General features: G+C 44.5%; 1 protein-coding gene across 3 annotated transcripts in view; it reads right to left on the reverse strand.

Moving 5' to 3' along the window:
- Positions 1-5,059: 5,059 nt before the first annotated feature.
- The window catches only part of KLF7 (Kruppel like factor 7), a 92,115-nt gene continuing 83,668 nt past the window's right edge, over positions 5,060-13,506 (reverse strand). For all 3 annotated transcript variants that reach the window (XM_043577625.1, XM_043577626.1, XM_043577624.1), the window contains exon 4: positions 5,060-11,431. In XM_043577625.1, the coding sequence (XP_043433560.1) occupies positions 11,380-11,431 (52 nt within the window). In that variant the 3' untranslated portion in view covers positions 5,060-11,379. The remainder of the gene's footprint in view (positions 11,432-13,506) is intronic.

Raw genomic sequence — 13,506 nt, forward strand, 5'->3', positions numbered from 1 at the left:
ACGTTCAAACAGGTATGCGTGTAGCTGACAAATCTTCTACAACACACATATCCAGACGGCCCTCCTGCCTGGAGATCGGTGTTTAGCAAACAAAGATGCGTTCGAATCCTCTGTGTCGTCCCGCAGATTTCTAACTGTGCCTAGGGAAACCAGGAGAACAACTCAAAGCATTGTCTTGGTGGCATCTTTTTAAGTTATGCTGAAAAGCGCACACACCCTCCCACAGGGAAATAGCGATGCTATAACGAGACAGAAGAGGAAGAAAAGGCACCTGGGAAGATGAGGCCAGCTCACTGGGACAATACCAGAGAAGGGGGCCCAATGTGGGCTTTGGGGCGAGTTCCTCACAGTGATTTTCTGAAGACACCAGGAGGCAGAGAGCAGGGAGGGAGAAAAGAGGAAAAGAGAATAAATGGGACCACAAGTGGGAAAAAAAAAATCAAGATTGGGAACAGAAAGGTGTTAAGAGTCCCCAGGGCCAAAGAGAAGATTCAAATTATAGTCGTTCATTAATATTGTCATTGCACACTATATACATTAGGGTGGGATTAGCCATTTCCAAGCAGGGATGGAAAATGATTTTGTGACAAATTCGACACTGAATCCATTCAGGTAAGGTTTCAAGTGACAAGTCTTTCTGTTTTCGTTTCCGTGAGTCCTCCAGAGCATGTAAATAAGATCAGGGTGTTTATTTCTTACAGCCTGGGTTCTTTGACTGGCAATCCCATGATCCTGGGTCATGTGCTTCTGAGAACAGTCTGCGAACTTAACCCCCCAGTGATGCTGCAGGAAATATATCCTCTTGCTTTGGTTTTGATATTATTTAGAGTCTTTCGGTGATGACCCTTTAAATATTCCCCCAAACACTCAAGCACATTCCCATTTTTACCGAGGGAACCTGACCTTCCTCTCATAAGACCAGGACCCAGGAAGTTGTTGCTTCAAGGAACAGAACCCAGCCTGGCAACTGAGGGTCTGTCATTGCCATTATTATCTAACTAGAAGCCACCCATTTGCTGGTAGCTGTTTCCTGTGATAAGCTCCGCGGGCCAGCTTCCTGGAAACCCTTATTTTGATCATGTAGCAGACTTTGCCAGCAACAAAATATTGTTTAAGTCCCTTTATGAACTCGTTTGACTCTCCCGTGGTTCTGTAGTGATGGGCAAAGAAGTGCCTGCCTGAGTGCTAACCTCTCTCTATCTCCCGAGTCCCAAAGTTAGCCACCTGTATCTGTGATTTTTTTTTTCTATCCATGATCCCCATATCTCCCATCCACCTTGCACTTGAAGCCTTTCCTTTGAAAGGATAGAATAAACTTGGGCACATTAAGGTACACATGATGGATAAGGCATAAAGAGTCACCTCTTTCTGCCTAGCTGTAGTTTAAATACAGGAAAGCCACTAGGCAAAAAATAAATATTTAGGAGTAGACTATCAAGTGCCTGGAAACTGGTTGGAAAAATATTTGGAGGGTCACATTGTGTATATGTGTACACGTACAGATGGTGGTCTGAGAATTTCAGAAAACATGCCGCGGAGGTGAGCACATTTTTTTGCAGTTGTATCTTACAGCATACACATTTATTTCTAGGCATTGACTATTGACGGGGGACACAAGGAAAAGGTGATTTCCTGGATTCAGTCAATGCCTAATGTCCAGGGCACCATTTCCAAGATAATGGTATGACCTGGCCATGAGCCCATCCACTGAGAGCGCTTCTCCCTGAGGGAAGATGGGTGTTCCAAGGATGGGAAAACAAGGCAGAGAATGCACGCACACTTCACTCACGGTCACATTATCTGCTTCCTCCTAAGAGACCTCTGGGTCCTTAAGTAACTTCCCAGTCATCAAATCAGTCTTTATTAAATTTTCACATGCACTTAGTTTTAGATTCAATTTGAAATGTGCTCCAAGGAGCATCATATGGACTAAATAATTAGCTAAAGAGAAATGGAACAGAATAGATCTCAGACTATGGCACAGAACAGTGTCTCTAAAAAAATACATATTAAGGAAATAGCGCAAGGATATCGCAAGAATCTTGAAGTTCGTACGCAAGTGACTAAATCTGGAGAAACACTGCCGATCTTAGTTGAGCATTACTGCATGTCAACAACCCTGGGTTGACTCCTGTTCTGCAAAAGGATGTGCCGTATCGCCGTGGGCAAGCTGCAACCTCTCTGAGCCACAGTTTACTCAAGTACAACGGTGGCCTTGAAAGAGATCTCCAACTTCCGTTTCAATTCTAGCATGTGATGACTTACTCATATTCAAAAGTACCTTTTGTAACGAATCGGGGAGGAAATGGAAATAAAGTCAGCGTTGTCAGCGGTGATGCCGTGGCTAAGCCACACACACAAGCATCAAGTTAGCTCCTGGATTATCCAGAAGCAGTACATTCTAGAGTTACCTCTTTCTGGCTAATTGTCCACTGGATTGAGAATCAGGGGACGTAGGAGCCAGCTCTGTCACTTACTCTGCCCCCTGGGCCTTCACAATTCGCTTGCCCTCTTTGAGCCCCGGGTTCTCTATTTGTGAGGGCAAAGGGTCATGGCAATGAATGATACCTATTCCATTACCATGCAGTCTTGCTGGACGGCTTAAATGCAGCGCCTGTTGAGGAGAAAATTCTATACAGACATACGTCTTGTTCTACCACCCTTTTGTACCTGTCTGTTTCTTTCTGTCACTTTTAAACAGTATGGTGGTATGTATAACTATATTATAAGACAGAATTTCTTAAAAAGAACTAGGTCAAGTTCAAGCAGGCAAAATATTGATTGTCTTTGATAGCGCAGATAAAACGTTTAATGTTGGAGAAGGAATCACGAATTGGCTCCTCGTGGATAACCCCGCAAACCGTCATGTAGCCGTCACCTCGAAATCTTGTTTCAGTTAAAAGTTTTAACCATCTCCTCTTTTAAGCCTCTACTCGTAAGCGGAAGACGAGCTACATTATTTGATAATTGACTAAATTATTTATCAATTGCCCTGAGCTCTGCTTTTTATGAGGCTCCTTTCCATTAGCACAGAGTACCCCACTGGGTAGGCAACCTCAGATTACAACTGTCCCGAGGCTTATGCACTTCTCTCCCCTAGGAGAGCCAGGTTACGCTTTCAGACGACAGCCTGTTGAGTGACAATTATCCTTACTTTTGCACTCGCTAGTTACCAAGCTTGCTTCTCCAGTCTGCTAGTGGACGAGGAGAGAAATATTGCTGGAAGCTGACACAAAGATGGCGTAATAGGGAGGACACAGCAGAGAAGGGAGAGTCACCCAGTATAAAGTCAGGAGTCATTTAGGGTGAGCTCGGGAATCCCAAAGTCTGGAGTCCTCCCTGAACTTGTATTATATTGCAAAAATGGATGCTCAAAAAGGTTGTAAAGTGGGTAATGTATTTTTAGCCATATTTTAAGCAGAAGTTAAGTCTCTAAATGTGGAAGCTTCAGTTGTCTAGAATATCCCCTTATGTAAACCATCTTGTCTCCTTATGTGAAACGATCAGACTTACTACCCGCTCCTCCTCTCAGCACAATGCTGGTCGTCCCCCACCTAAAAGATCCAATTCGATCTCTTTTTTATCAGTCAGCTTCTTGGTACAGAAAAATAACCTTTGTTCTCAGTCATACTGCAAAGCTATCTTATCCTTCCTCCTGCAAATGACTTTGGTTATGAGAATTAAATCACTCATCTGGTTACAGAGCTACTGAAGGACCGGGAACCAGGAGACAGGTCCGTGGCCTCTGGGCCAGTGATTCCCCGCCCCCCGCCAGATCTCGAGGTTTCTCCCCAGTCAACATTGGGTTGCCCTGTTGCCCAGCTCATTTGTCTGCTCCGGAGATGTGGCAGCTGAGACAATTTTCAAGACCCTTTTCTGGCCCCCGCAGCTCCTCCTTTTCCTGGTAGCCTAAATTTTATCAGGGTGAGGACACAATCACTCAGCTTCCCTTCCCAACCCACCGCCATCATCCTTTCTCCTGCTCTCCTCTTCAGAGACTGGAACATGTCTGTGCCAATGGACTAAGTTCGGTCACCGCACCACAGTTTTTCTCTTTTTCCTCTGTGCAAATTTGAAGAGTTTCTTGCTGGATTCATTTGATGAGGAACTGAGGTTACTCACCGCTCTAGCCGGTTCCAAATCCAAAGCGTGAAAAGAAAGCTTGAGTAGTGACACGTCCCCCGTAAGTGAGAAAGGTGCATACTGTCGGTTCCAGTTAACGATACCACTTCTCTGGGGGAAACGCCCTGCAGGGGATGCTGGGATAACAACACGGGTTCGATTCCCTACCTTCCTCCTCACTCGGTTGTTCTTTCCTGGAGGTCGGGCGTGGGAGACAAGATTTTAGTGAGTGTTCTTTTCAGCTCTGAAGAATTTCCCGAGGTCTTTCACCCCCCCCCACCCCCCCTCTCCTCCATGTTTGAGGCTGCTTATATTTGCATCTCCCTCCCCGCCCTATGTCTGGCCACCTGAAGGTCTCCACCTCTGGCTAGCCACCTGTTCCCCACTTTGTTCCCAACTCTCTCCTGGGCGTGGACTCCCCCCAACCCTCACCTCAGTTATTCCCTCCGACCTCTGCCTCTTTTCCCTCCTCCACAAACTGCTTCCGGGTAGCCTTTCCAAATAGGCTCCTATTTCACGCTGTCCCGGAATAAAGTCTCGCCTTCTGTCACCAAACAAACTGCTTTCAATAAGCCTCTCCCACCCGCCCCCCCCCAAACAAATAACATCCCGTAACCCACCTCGTTCTGAGATATTGCTTTTCATAACCTCCAACCGTTTGTTCCCCTCCTCTCAGAGAAACAGTTTTCAGAGTTCCTTCTTATTGGGCACTGAGCTACCTCGGTGAAACCATAAAACACACACACACACACGCACACACACACACACACACGACCAACAGCCTCCCAAACAAAGACAAATGACCTAATATAATCTCGCCTTCCCTTTCTCTCTCTGAGAAAGAAAACTCTCGTGAGGTGTATAAGGGCCCATTTGGGTCCCTTTGAGGATTTCCTTCTTCCCGACGAAATGAGCTAAGGAGAACTACAGTAAGGCATTCCAAGGCCAAACACATTCTACTGTTTATTACACATATTACATTCTTAAATAAAAATGCGTCACATAACATTTTTTGCATAGATATCTTACAATATACCAATTTAAAAAAGAATTATGAAACAGACCAGTAACAAAAATAAATTTTTTCTTCATTAATAATTTTGTAACATTAACATACCACCATCATATAATACAAATAATAGTTTTAAATCTTAAGACTTTTGTACAGCAAAAAAACTTGACAAAGTAATATATTTATATATATATATAAAAAGCTTAAAAAAAATAAAATGTCAAAAAAAGGCATAACCGAGGGCTATAAGACTGGGTACTTCTGTGATATATTATAAATACCAGAGAAGGCCTGAGAGAATGTGACCTGGGGGGAGGCGGGGGAGGGGAGGGGGCTGGGAGTAGGTCTCTCCTAACACACTTGTTAGACACATCTGGCAAAAAGAAAATGTATAGTGCAAAAATAAATTTCTTCAAGCAACTGTTAAGAGGATAATAGAGATTTGAAAGAAAAGTGGTGGTGGTCGGGAAGTTGTGTGCTGGGTATGGGGACAGGGTGATGAGAGAGAAGGAGTTTGGGGCGATTCATGGAAAGGAAGGGCAGGCTGCAAAAACATTCAACATTTATTTTTGCCTCTGTGTTAGCAAGGAGATCTTGGCCATAATAGGTGTATTTTTCCTCCCTGGAATGAAGCAGAAGTGAAAGATAAGGAAATTAAATCAGGTCTGGGTTTAGATAGGAAATGCATGCTGGAAAAAAAAGAAAGCAAGAAAGAAAGAAAGAAAGAAAGAAAGAAAAAGGAAAAGGAAAGGAAAGAAAACGGTTGAGAACCAGCCAATGAGCCCCAAAGCCTTTCGGAACCTGGATTTGCAGAAATCATTCTGCCTCCGGTCCCAAGGCCTAGGATTAAAATGTCCCCTCTCCCCACCCGCCGCCCCTCCCCTCCACGTGGAGCTCCCAGTGTGGTTTCAATATACTGGCATTATAAGCATCCGTCCCCCCCAAAAGATATTAGGCACTGGTGGCTACTCCTCTTAAACGTCAGTAGCCTGTTTTCCTTCTGCGAAGGTACAATAGGTACATCTGCACGCCTGTCTAGGCGTGGGCACACATACCACCCTCATTATTCTGACGTGGGGTCCGTTTTATGGCAGTAGACAGAAGCTGGAGTCAAAGCAGTTTACGATTCCAAAGCTTACAGTTGAAAAAAATTGTATAAACAGTCCCCAACAAAGAACGTATCACCCTTCCCTCATGACCGCTGAGAGGGGGAGCCCTGTTTGAAAAGAGTATCTGGTTGGGGATATTAGTGAAGTGACCGCCTAGGATTTCGCTCTCCATTTTTGATACCTGTTTCCCGAGGACTTAAAAACGTAAATGCAAAACACCTGAAGAATACAGTACTATATTGGAAGGGCGCACAGAAGAAAAGTGAATTGCAGCTTTATTCTTCCCCCCCTTTTCCGGGATCTATTTATCAGGAACCAACAGAGGGGGGGTTAAGAGTGTTAAAAGCAAGAGAAAACCCTGAAGCCTCAGGCCATTAGTCAGGGGATCTCATGGTTACAAGCAGTTTTTGTTTCCTTGGACGCATTTTTGTTATTCCGTCTCAAGTATTCCCGAAGATCCTCACTGAGGAAAGGAGGCCGTCAAAGAGGCATTGGTGTATGCTCAGGCCAGCCCCTCTAGTTTCCAAACTGAGAGATCACCATGTTTACCGAAATTTAACCCAAACTCAGAATTCGAATTCTCTCCTCCAGCCCCTACCCTCCCACGACCACCCCCCGCCCCCAACACTTGGCAGGTGGCCACTTCCGGAAGATGCCAGGGAAAGCTTCCACATGTACATTTCAAACAGGCTCTGCTTGACGAATTTTCACTTTGGCAAAGATCTGGGTGCAAAATTATGGCCAGAAACGCTGGCCCTCATGAGATCTTTTAAAAAGAAAGAAACGACAAACCTGATTTTTGCAGTTAAATAACGTCGCATCTCTCTGACTTTCCCTACCTTCTTCCTTCTCCTAAAACCAACTTGTGCAAAAGAGAAGACAAAAGTACTCTGCACTGTAGTTTATATTTTATGAAGCGACTTCCATGGCGGAAATCATTTTGAACCAATGAAACTGATCACTAGAGGTGGTTGTTCTTGCCATTTGAGTTCATTCCTTTTGACTTTGCCATACAATTCAGGCATGGGGGCTATGGGCGGAATGTTCTGAATGCACTAGGTGAGCTGCCCTGAAAGTCCCATTTATTTCCCCTTTTGATGCAAATAGACATGGCTAATCTGGAAGCTTATCCCAAAGGAAAGTCCTTAAAAAAATCTTCTCGGGCTTCTGGATTCAAAGAAGATTTTTTTTTTTTTTTTAAGATAGGAATCAGTTCTGCTAATCATGCGTGAGGTTGGCTGTCTTTTTACCCTGTTATAATCAGGCAATCGAAGATGTAAAAAGGGCACAAGAGGTGCAGGAAGGGAGGAGATGGGGTGTCTGAAGGGCTTTGCAAGGGAAAGCACACAGAGAGGAGGAGGAAATGGCCAGCATGAGTTCATTTTGGGGTTTCCGATATTTTTATAAAATGCAGCTTTGTCATGGAATCTGAACATTTCTTTTTCTGGACATAGGACTCATCACCACCAGGCTTTAGGCTGGGCCAATTAACTGTTAGTGGGGCAGGAGGCCAGTAGCTAGGAGAAGCATGGTAATTTCACGTTTCCACATCTTTGACTCACAGCCATGCGGCAGGAGGATTCAGAAGCACAACTTGAAAGAAAGGAAATGGTCAATGGCTTAGAAACACTCTTCCTCTGAACATCAAGCTCTGAACCCTGGATAAAATGTGCTCGAGAGGACAACCGCAGGAAACACCATGCCAGGTTTTTCCTTCCAAATTTGGGATCCCCGGGAATGTCAGGAGGTAACGATTTAAATGAGAAAGCGGTGTAATGTGTTTTAAATGTCCATTAAAGCACGGTTTTAAATAACCTGTCCTCTTGGGGGGCAAAGCATCTTCGGATGGTTATTTCCTGGAAAGCCTGCTCCCGCTCACAGGCTCTTACCAACCATCTCTGCCCTTTCAGAGACGATGGACATTTTATCACGAAGCCGTTTCCAAAATGATGGGGTGTTACCCTCGCTTTTGTGGCTAGGTCACCGATCACAGGTGTCAACCAGGCTAGAGAAGAACAGTGTCAAAGCCATACACTTAGCACCCACCGAATTTCAGGCCAATTCTCACAGCCCACAAAGGACTCTGAAGCAAGTAAGCCTCACCATCGTGGTTCAGCGCGCCCTGCTCCGACCAAGGTCAGGAGCAGATTACAAAGGACCTCACTGATACAAAAGAGAGAGGAATTACTGAACATTTCAGACACTGATGAGGACCAAAAGGGCCTTTGTTCCGCCACATTCAAATGAGAACTTTTCAAGACCACAGATGACAACAGGGAGCAAACAAGCAATGATTACTCTTTTGCGTTCTTTTTTTTTTAAACTTTCTTTTTAATAGAGCCTTGCATTGGTCAGTTCAAAAATTAAATTCAGTATTATAAACCCTTAATAATAGCATTTCGAGAGGCAAGAGCAGCTCCAGCAGGGGAGAGAACATTTGTAAATCGTGGCAGCCACGGCTAATGCCATCACTGGTCTGTGCGTGCATTCATGCTGGAGGCTGCTATAGAAAGGGAAATCAACGAACCAACAAAATCTGGGGTGTCTAAAGTTTCATCTAGTGCACTGACTGGAGGCGCTACAGTTTAATACAGCTGAGGTTTAAGGGTCCCTCACACATCCTTCATCCAGAAAGGATGCACCACACATTCAAATAGAATCCCATGATACGCCCTGATGGACTGGCCACAAAATGCACTCAAATGCAGTAGAGAACTAGAAGATTGTCAGCAAGCAGTGCTCCAGAAAATGTTTCTAAGTCATGTCTAGTTTTAAATCTTTGGAATAAAACTGATTTTTTTTTTTTTTAAATACCCTCCAACTAACATATACAGAATTGCCTCCGGCAAATGGGCAGATTTTATTTTATGTGTGTGTGTGTGTGTTTTAGGGTGGTTTTTCTTTTTCTTTTCTTTGTTGTTGTTGTTGTTGCTGTTGTTGGTTTTTGTTGTTGTTGCTGTTGTTGCTGTTGTTTTGTTTTTGGTCTACATCGGAAAAAAATGAAAAAGAGAAAGAAAACTTTAAGGGCCAGACCTCAGAACGCCCAAGTGTCCAACTGGCAGTTATAGCATTTGTGATAAGGAGGCTCCTTTACCCTTAGACGAATAGTTTCAACATCTCAGTGAAATCAAAGGTTGCAGAAAGCTGAGAAACCAAATGCCAAGGATCTTGAAGGTTGCTGTCAGAAATGTATTTGTGTTGCTTAGATTATTATTTCCTTTTAAAGACTTCAGTGTTGCATCCCAAATAGATATGGGGCGGCATTTTAACAGTCAATGAGTCAAACAGTCAAAGGAGGGCAGAAGGGGAGCCAGCTGGTATGAGGGAGCAGCAACCATGTGCGGACCAAACGCCATTTTTGTTTTGTTTTTTTTAGACGTGTCTTGAAGGGATGGTCCCAGAATATACAAAATATACAATCTGTCCTAATAACCACCCCGCTTGCTTGCATAGGCCATTTAATGGTCCTAAAGGCAGTCTTTGGAGTTGAGGCCAGGGCCAGCTAGCTAAGAATGCGGGTAGATAGAGACCGATATTGGATGTGTGTGGGCTGAAAATGAGGAATGTATGCCCCCTTGGAGTCAGCTTGCAGAGTACGTGTGAGGCCTCTGTTGATCCTGGGTGCTCTAGGTCACGAGTCATGGGGGGGGTCTAGCCAAAAAGAATTAGAAATATGTCTCTCCTTTCAGACAGACCATGAGAGAAACTTCTCAACCCTTTCCTTAAATGTCCACCCTTCGTTCCCACAATGGCATTTCGAATTGTGTGTTTTAACAAGTGGGGGAATATGAGCTCAGTGGGTATGAGAGAGGAAGATAGGATGATGTTTTCTGAAGCCACTAGACTCGGGAGGCATCCTCAGTTCTCCCCACTCCTGGAAAGAGTGATATTTTTGGCTTTTTGTCAGGTCAGAACCCAGAGTTAGGTTAAATATGCAGCTGCCCTTTGAGACTAGCGACATCTATGCTGAAAGTGGTTCTAAGGTGGCAATGACACACAGCACGGGCTTGGTCACTATGAGCTGAGGTCATGATGCCTCAAGGGGGATGAGAGAACTGTGATGTCCCATCTGATTGGCTGCTTCGAGAGCTGGACATCCAGGTGCCGAGAGAGTCCTGGAGAGGTTTAGTCCATGGAGAAAAGATAAAACATTTAAGCTTCCAAATAAGCTTTTTCAAGTTTTCGTTAGCAAAAACAGAGAGATTAAAAAGAAAAAATCTAGCACTGGCAATAAGGTGAGGCTCAAGGGATATACTGTGATTTATCATCAAGGACTTTATTCTCTTGGCCACTTTGCAGTCATGCTAGAAGTTTCCAGAATCCCTAGTGCATATGGTGTGCAAGAGTCAAAAAGTAAGAAAAGAAAACTCCTCCCTTGAGAGTGAAGTCTAGAGAAATGCAGGCCAGAAAGGTGTAAGGTGTTATTCCAGAGTCTGCCGCCGCTAAGGCCGTTGGTATTGACTCGAAAGATCTCAATAGTACTAAGAAGAACCAAAACCGATCAACAGTTCTGTGAGGAAGTCGGACGCACGGAATAGTAGGACTTTTCACACACAAAGGACAAATAAACCAAGAGTTAATTTTGGCTACCAAACTGCAATTTGGTTTTCTAGGTCATTTTCCCCCAACTATTTAAAAAGAAACATCAGTGCTACACATATGCAACTTTAAGACGTTGTGTTCTCCTATCAAGTTGCACTGAGAAGCAAGTTAAATAAGCCCCTCTTACTGCCGTCCACCTGCAGAGACGTCACATCCATTTTCTTTGATTTCCATTGGCAACAGCGGGAAATAATTCCAATAGTGCTGAAGTAAGCAGCCAGTCTGCCTTGCTGAGTTCACCTGGTTTCCTTCTTCTTCGTCTTCCACCATCTGGCAAGGGCAAGGCATAAAGAATAGACGTATATATTTTAAATATAGCTGAGTGCATGACAGTGCGTGTGTGTGGGTCTATGTGAGTGCGTGTCTGCGTGTGTGTGTGTGTGTGTGTGTGTGTGTGCGTGTGTACACAGAGGTTTATACGTGAGAACTTTCTTCTGCGAGGCAATGGCTCCCCGCCTGAAGTCCAGCCCCCTGCCTCACGGCATTTCCTTTAGACGACGGCCGACGCCATGGCAACTCTGGCCTTTAGGGTTTTTAGATATGTCTCTTCATATGGAGGGCAAGATGGTCAGACCTGGAAAAACACCTAGGAAATACAAACAACAACAAGGATATAAGAGGGGTCCAGGTAACAAACCCAACTTCCAGCACCCCTTAGAAAACGATTAGCCCTACCTTAAAGGGACGCGGTACATACGTATCGAGAAATAAGGCAGTGTGTAGGGAAGGTGAGCTCGAGGTCAGACTGCGTGGGTTCAAATCCCAGCTCTTCTACTCTTTGTGTGAGTGACTCTGAGCATGTTAACCTCTCTGGGCCCTAATTCTTCCTCAGTAAAATGGCGATAATTATAGTACTTACCTCACAGGTTGGTTTGGGGGATTAAATGAGATGATCTACGTAAAGTGCTTAGAATATTAACTGGCACATAGGAAGATGTCAATGAATGTTAACTATTATCATAGTTGTCATTATTAAAGAAGAAACTAACGAGAAAGCGCTTCGGAAACATGGGACATGCCCGTATGCTGCCCGTAGTACGGCAGAAAGTGATTAGCTTGTGTCATTGAATGGTGGAACTCTAACAGTTCGACGCCCAGATTTTAGTCTTGAGCTTTACAGCGAAAGCACAGAAATGCTGCCTGTGATACCTACGGGTCTGTACAGACACTCTATTACATAGTAAGTCAAGAACAAGAACGGAGAAGTGAGCTCACATTTATTGAGAATGAGAAAACACGCAGGCATGTGCTTGGTATTTCCCCAGTATTATCCAGTAACATTCTCAGCAACCTTCCATGGTAAGTGTTCACACCTCTTGTGTGTGTGTGTGTGTGGTAAGGAAACTGAGGCAAGGGTCCTGTAGCTAGCGAGCGGCAGACTTGGGATTAGAACCTAGGTAGATCGGCAAGCCCACTCTTTCAAATGCCCACTCTTTCGAATGCCCGGTTTCTTGTTGCCTGAGGTCCACCACTGAGTGCCCTCCTCAGGCTCAGATCCGGCACCGTGGTCATCTTCACTCCTCCCCCTTTCCTCTGGTCCCAGCAACTTTATCTTCTCTTGGCTAGCCACGCTTCTGCACTCCCAGGAGTACGGGGCTGACCCTCCTCCTAAGGCTAAAGCTACAGCCACAGTGGGCCGACAGTCACGTGACCCACGAAGAGTCATGAGAGCCAGTCCTGGAACGCTTGCTGAAACAATTGGAAGACAGAAGCTCTTTTCCCACTCGGGCTGCTGAGCTACTAAGATTGAAGCTGGAGCTGCTGGTGTCCATTTGGCCACGTGGGAAACAGCCTGCTTAAGAATGAAGTCAACGGGGAAAAATGGGCAGGAGAAGAGAAAGAGAGAGAAAGAGTCCTGATGACCACATCTGAGACCCTGGATCCAGCCAAACCTAAAGACCAATCTAACTTTTGTCTTCTTAGTCAGTTGGGCTACAAAATCCCCTTAGAAGCTAACACCAGTCTGAGTCAGGTTTCTGTATCATCTACCTAACAGAGTGGGCATTTCCATATGCCTGCAGCCTACGATCAATCTAAGGTTCTGGCTAGAATCTCAGTACAGTCAGCACCCAAGACAGCAATCATTCTGAGTTCTGAGTGTGTGCTCTCCCTCTGGATTCTTCTCTTGAAACTGGCCACTCTCTTACCTGTGAGAATATTCCCAGGCTCTCCTGAGGCCCAAAACATGCTCACAGTCCAACATTCTTGTTAGGATGTTAGCAAGCTGCCCTGATCAGGTTAGCAAGATTTCCTGTTTGGGGCAGGATTTCCCAGTGTTTGTTCATTCTTCGAACAAACAAACAAACAAACAAACAAAAAACCCACCCTACCTCCTGTGTTGAGTGAACCCACTCTACCCACTCTGTGTTGATTTCTTAAATAGGTACACATGCAGGATATAACCCCAAGGAAATGAAGCAAAACAGAACAAAGGCCAAAATGGAAAACATGTAAAACTGGGAAAAGTGCAGTAGAAAATAATCGAATCCAATAATGTATTGAATAATAATAATTCTAATTCTAATCCTAATCACACCCACATATGTCAAGCCCTAATTTAATATGAGCGAGATATTTGGATAATCCCTTAGAGTGCCATCTAAAGGGGATTTAACTTACTATAAAATAGGGATAAATATTCTTTAAAAGTAAGTGCTTGAT

Source organism: Prionailurus bengalensis, chromosome C1, assembly GCF_016509475.1.
Source record: "Prionailurus bengalensis isolate Pbe53 chromosome C1, Fcat_Pben_1.1_paternal_pri, whole genome shotgun sequence".
In the NCBI taxonomy this organism is placed as follows: domain Eukaryota; kingdom Metazoa; phylum Chordata; class Mammalia; order Carnivora; family Felidae; genus Prionailurus; species Prionailurus bengalensis.